At 37.5% G+C, this 6,574-nt stretch overlaps 1 protein-coding gene across 1 annotated transcript in view; it reads right to left on the bottom strand.

Moving 5' to 3' along the window:
• LOC107722850 (inhibitor of nuclear factor kappa-B kinase subunit beta-like) overlaps positions 1-6,574 on the bottom strand; it is a 35,705-nt gene that overhangs the window by 12,783 nt on the left and 16,348 nt on the right. The window contains exons 4-8 of the mRNA XM_016531345.1: positions 3,359-3,428; positions 1,608-1,696; positions 1,398-1,487; positions 1,158-1,282; positions 1,049-1,057 (exon numbers count right to left, since the gene is read on the bottom strand). Of these exons, the coding sequence (XP_016386831.1) occupies positions 1,049-1,057; positions 1,158-1,282; positions 1,398-1,487; positions 1,608-1,696; positions 3,359-3,428 (383 nt within the window). The remainder of the gene's footprint in view (positions 1-1,048; positions 1,058-1,157; positions 1,283-1,397; positions 1,488-1,607; positions 1,697-3,358; positions 3,429-6,574) is intronic.

Raw genomic sequence — 6,574 nt, 5'->3', positions numbered from 1 at the left:
GAGAAAGGAAAAAATGAAATCGCATCATATGACCCCTTTAACATGGGGAGTCTATGGGATTGCCTCCCTTTTGCAGCCAGCCTCTAGCGGCCAGTTGATGAATTACAGTTTAAGTCACTTCCGTGTTGGCTTCACGAGAGAGAGAGAGCGGGAGGTTGACGCTTGAGTTAGATTAACCACATGAGCTACATTGTCGTTATGAGTATGTTAATATCAGGGTTATTATCACTGACTAAAACTAAAACCATAAAAAAAATTTTTTTTTACCTGAAACAAAATAAACGTTACCTAAAATGAAATAAAATATTTAAAAAATTATAATAATTATTAAAAAGTAAATATAAAAAACCTAACCTTATTTTACTTCAGCTAGTTGCCAAGGCAACATTACATTTAACTTGAAGTACAAAAATAACTAAAACTAAATAAAAAATTGTTACAAAAATAAAGTAACAAAATTATGCATTATCAGCTGTTAGACCTTTTATTAAGACGTGTGTGCCTTTCCAAATCATAGCCATTCAATTAAATTTGCCACAGCTTAACATCACTCAAAGTGTAGTAACATCTACAAGCAATATGAATGCCCCTAAGCTAAATTTTAACTGTCCCATATAAAGGTATGAATACTTATGCAACTTATGCAATATTTTTTATAAATTTGCAAATATGTTAAAAACTGTTTTTTTGCTTTACCATTATGGTGTATGGAGTGTAGATTGATGTGGATTTCTACTTGTTACTTTGCACTTTTTGTTAGAAATTGTTTATTTACTATTTATTCATGTTTTTTAAGGTATCTAATATTTTGATACTTAATTTCCATGATCTAAATATTCTTAAGAATGAAAAGTTTATTGTTATTTGAAAGTGTGTTGGCCTTCTTATGCTTTTATATTATGATTCTATATTCAGTGGCATAAAATGGTCTTAAAATGACAATAATATTGTTTATCGCTATTATTTCTGGGGCAATATATCGCACAACAAAAAGTTGTTATCGTGACATGCCTAGGCTAGTACCATATGAAACCTATTATTAGCCTACATGTGGTGACTATTGTGGACACAGAGGAGCCACCAAGAACCACCAATGTAATCGAGAAACATCAAATCAAATGTAGAATTCAGTCACAGAGAGCTGAGGGAATAAACACCATTGCACGGGTTGCCAGGTTGGTAGAAAAGGCCTGAATCCTGTGATGCACCCAAACACCAGCGTCCCAAAACTCCAGTAATCCACCGCCACCGTGTACTTCTGCTGTTCTAACAGCTCAGGGGCCTGAGAGAGACACACAGACAGCAGGAGAGAGAAAGAAATGCCTTTATATCAGTATAGATGAGAGTGGGAACAATGAGAAGTCTTGCATTTTGCACAGATGTAATGTCGTACTCACCAAATATTGCAGCGTCCCAACAAACGATGTGCACAGGCTGCTCTGGTCCAGCTCTTTAGCGTAACCCAGATCTATGATCTTATGAACCAGCTACAATAGGAAAAGATGCAAGATGCAGAAATGCATCTTTAATTTAGCAAGGTAATAATGCCATCTAAATGCTTTCAGAAATGCATTTTTTATGAAACATTATTGTTTAGTGAATCTCACCCGTTTTTCTCCCTGTTGAAGGACGATGTTTTCTGGTTTGAGGTCTCTGTGAATAATCCTCATCCCGTGGAGGTACGTCAGTGCTGAGGCTAGAGAGAGAGATTTTTAATTAACAACTCAAATATGGCCTTCTCAAATGCTCATGTATTAGTTATATTTACATTGTAATGAGATAATGAATAGAATTTTAGACACAAATGCTTAGCCGACTCGTGCAGGTCCAGAATGTACAGTGTGTGTTAATGTGTTTCCTTCAAATGTCTGTCCTGATATAAAATGTCAACAGTTTAACTCATTTTAACTACCTTACTCAGCAAGATTTCTTCAAACTGTTGCCAAAAGATGAGGAAGAGTCTTATTTTTGTGCAAATATTAAAAGACAAACTGATAGTTTCACCCCAACGTACGCCATTGGTTAAACCAGTGTCACTGCATTTACACTTTTTAGGAAGTCATACAACTAGTGATTTATTTATAGTGGCTCAGATATGTCAAAGTATTTTAACACTGACAAAATAACTCCCGTTCTATAGTTCACCCAAAAATGAACGTTCTTTTATCATTTAGTCAAACATTATTTCTTCTGTGGAAAATGATTTTTGTATTTTTTTCCCCATGACTTTTGCGTTCTGCAGAAGAAATAAAACCATACAGATTTGGATCAACATATGGGTGAGTAAATGATGACAAAAATGGCATTTTGGGTGGACTGTTCCTTCATTAAATCAAAGCCAACACTCTCACTGACTGCCAAAGTGAAATTCCAAGTAAAGTCAGATTATTTCTCTAAAGGCTTCCCAATAAACTCAATAATAAGGTCACATAGCAAAAGCAGTCCATATTACTGAAACCATGACTTACACATCAACTGACAGACAAGCACTAAGTTCACAGAGATCATTCAGAACCGCAATGTTTTGACTGAAGAGCAGAAATTGAACAGGATGAGGCCAGTGACTAAATCCAGGTTTTCACATGATTGTGATTTACCAGGAAAATCTCTGGCGGACCACAGAGTGACGTTAACATAAGAGTTGTGTACGGCACGGTGACATGTATGACCTTTCTTTAGATCCAGTTTGAGCTTGATTGTTCTGGATTGACAACTATTGACTCATTTGGGTCTGTTTTTATTTCTACTGAGGGGTTCTAGGAAACGTTTCTAAAGCAAAGTTGACGGTTAAATGAATCATGGTTAAATTAAGCTAAACATCTCCATAGGCTCCACAGGTTTGGGATGACATGACAGTGAATAAATGATGATAGAATTGCCATTTCTGGATTAAATATCTATTTTAAATCTATAATTTTGAGTAGAGCTCCCACACCATTTCTGATGTGTTTTGTTTCTCCTTTTCTTGCTAAAAACGTCTTACACTCTATAACGTCAGACTGCTTCTCTTGGGTACTGTGAGTTTGTGTGTGTGTAGACATCTGATTGGTCTGATTCATAGTCTCCAGCACTTTCAGCTGCAAATCTGGGTCAGATATTTGACTCGGTTTATATTCTGACATTTACAAGACCAGATCCGACACAAACTCAGCTTCAGCAGAAACATAAACAGACGCAGCCACCGCACAGGCGTTCGGCTCGCATATGTTCACCTGCTCACATGATGAAGGCCAACTAGTCTGGCTGGCCGACTCAAAACTGTGCTGGAAAATCTGAGTTAAACAGCTGCATGTGTTATGTGTGTTGCGAATGGTGGGAATAACATTGGATTTCCATTGGCTGGTGTCTGCGGACTCACATATATCTTGAATCAGTGTCAGTACAGCAGCTTCTCTCATGCCACAGCAGTTCTCAAGCAGGTTCAGATACTGAAAACACAGAGATTCATTTGATGATAACATGCAACTGAATAGAGCTGCACGATTAGCAGAAAAGCGATTTTTCTGATTGCAAGTGCAATTTAAAATGTGCAAAAAAAATTTTTGTGATTACAGTTTTGCTCAAGAGTTTACATACCCACTGCAGAATCTGCGAAAATGTTAATCATTTTAACATTAGATGGTTGGCGCATGTTGTGTTTCCAAATGCAACTTTTGTTTGAAGCAGAATTTACTAAACCGAATTGCTCTGAGACACCAGCGGATAATGAGCTGCTGGTGTGGAAATGAACACAGTGCCATGCTTCACAGAGAGCTGAGGGAATAAACACCATTGCACGGGTTGCCAGGTTGGTAGAAAAGGCCTGAATCCTGTGATGCACTCAAACACCAGCGTCCCAAAACTCCAGTAATCCACCGCCACCGTGTACTTCTGCTGTTCTAACAGCTCAGGGGCCTGAGAGAGAAAACACTTTATATCAGTATAGATGAGAGTCTGTGACAATGAGAAGTCTTGCATTTTGCACAGATCCAATGTTGTACCCACCAAATACTGCAGCGTCCCAACAAACGATGTGCACAGGCTGCTCTGGTCCAGCTTTTTAGCGTAACCCAGATCTATGATCTTATGAACCAGCTACAATAGGAAAAGATGCAAGGTGCAGAAATGCATCTTTAATAACCTGCTCAGCCAACTCATGCAGGTCCTGAATATACAGTGTGTGTGTGTGTGTGTGTGTGTGTTAATGTTGCGGTAACAAACCTCAGTGCTTAAGAGTTTCCTTCAAATGTCTGTCTGGATATAAAATGTCAACCGTTTAACTAATTTTAAGCAAGATTTCGTCAAACTGTTGCCAAAAGATGAATAAGTGTGTCATTTTTGCGCAAAAACAAATGACTAACTGAAGTCTTGCCCCAACATACGCCATTGGTTAAACCAGTGCATTTACACGTTTTAGGAAGTCAAACTACTAGTGATTTATTTATAGTGACTCTGCATGTTAAAGTATTTTAACACAAAAAAATTAGACACCCAAAAATGAACATTCTGTCATTATTTACTCAAACTTTATTTCTTCTGTGGAAAATGATTTTTGTTTGTTTTTTTCCATGACTTTTGTGTTCTGTAGAAGAAATAAAATCATACAGATTTGGATCAACATATGGGTGAGTAAATGATGACATAAATTACATTTTTGGGTGGACTATTCCTTCATCAAATCAAAGCCAGCACTCTCACTGACTGCCAAAGTGAAAATCCAAGTCGCATTATTTCTCTAAAGACTTCCCAATAAACTCAATAATAAGGTCACACAGCAAAAGCAGTCTATATTACTAGAACCATGACTTACACGTCAACTTACAGTGTTTTGACTGAAGAGAGGAAATTGAACAGGATGAGGCCTGTGACTAAATCCAGCTTCATGATTGTGATTTAACAGGAAAATCTCTGGCGGACCACAGAGTGACGTTAACATAAGAGTTGTCATGTTTTTGTATACAACGGCATGTACGACCTTTCTTTAGATCCAGTTTGAGCTTGATAGTTCTGGACTGAATGTAAACAAAGCGAATCTACTCACATTGGATAATGAACGGCACTTATGTTACTATAATAACACTGTAGTGACTAAAGGTCATAGGTCATGTGAAATGTCACAGGGTTTGTTAAAGGGTTCGTTCACTGTCATCATTTTCTCGGACTCAAACCAGTACGACTGATCTTTAGTGGAGCACAAAATGAGATGTTTGAATGCTAAAAATGAGAATATCTGGCAACTAAGTTCCTGTTTCTCAGAGCTTGTTCTTCTAAAAAAAAAAGACCCCAGAAATTGCACGTATCTTCTAGAGTTTTGAAAGAGATCTCAATAGTGTCTCAAACTGTGCTCAGATTTGCCAAAACACCAAAGTCTGCAATCAAACGTCTCAATATGATCTGAGCTGCTCCAAATTCATTTGTATTGACTCATTCGGGTTGGTTTTATTTCTACTGAGGGGTTCTAGGAAAAATGTCTGAAGCTGATAGTTAAATGAATCATGGTTAAATTAAGCTAAACATTTCCTTTAGTGTTCCACATACGAAATCAAGTCATACCGGTTTAGAACTATATGAGGGTGAGTAAATAGAATTGTACTTCAGAATTGTCATACTATAGTCTATAGGATTTAATAGAGCTCCCAAACCATTTCCGATGTGTTTTGTTTCCCCTTTTCTTGCTAAAAACGTCTTACACTGTATAACGTCAGACTCCTTCTCATGGGTAATGTGAGTTTGTGTGTGTAGACATCAGATTGGTCTGATTCATACTCTCCAGCACGTTCAGCTACAAATCTGGGTCAAATATTTGACTCGGTTTATATTCTGACATTTACAAGACCAGATCCAACACAAACTCAGCTTCAGCAGAGACGGCTCGCATATGTTCACCTGCTCATGTGATGAAGGTCAAGTAGTCTGAGACTGGCCGTCTCAAAACTGTGCTGGAAAACCTGAGTTAAACAGCTGGTTGTGTTATTTGTGTTGCGACTGGTGGGAATAACACTGGATTTCCATTGGCTTGTGTGTGTGTGGACTCAGATATATCTTGGATCAGTGTCAGTACAGCAGCTTCTCTCATGCCACAGCAGTTCTCAAGCAGGTTCAGATACTGGAAACACAGATTATTTTGATAAAAAACATGAAAGTGAATAGAGCTGCATGATTTGCAGAAAAAGTGATTTTTTTCTGATTGCAAGTGCAATTCAAAATGTTCAACAAAACAAAAAAATCCAGGTTTGCTGTGCTTGTTTGTGCTTACAGTTTTGCGCTGCCCTTGCAGAATCTGCAAAAATGTTAGTAATTTGAACAACATAAGAGGAATCATACAAATCGCATGTTATTTTTTATTTAGCGTTCTTAATATTCTGTTACCTGAATGATCCACGAGTGTTTTTCTCATTTTCTGAAGGCTGTGCATGAGTCCCTTGTTTGTCCTGAACAGTTAAAATGCCCACTGTTCTTCAGAAAAATACTCCAGATCCTGCATATTTTTTTGGTTTTCCGGCATATTCTTCATATGTGACCCTGGACCACAAAACCAGTCATAAGGGTCAATTTTATTTGAGATTGATTTATACATCATCTGAAAGCTGAATAA

The sequence above is a fragment of the Sinocyclocheilus rhinocerous genome, unplaced genomic scaffold (genome assembly GCF_001515625.1).
Source record: "Sinocyclocheilus rhinocerous isolate Xijiao unplaced genomic scaffold, SAMN03320098_v1.1 scaffold1596, whole genome shotgun sequence".
In the NCBI taxonomy this organism is placed as follows: Eukaryota; Metazoa; Chordata; class Actinopteri; order Cypriniformes; family Cyprinidae; genus Sinocyclocheilus; species Sinocyclocheilus rhinocerous.
This window is presented reverse-complemented; position numbering and strand designations above follow the sequence as displayed.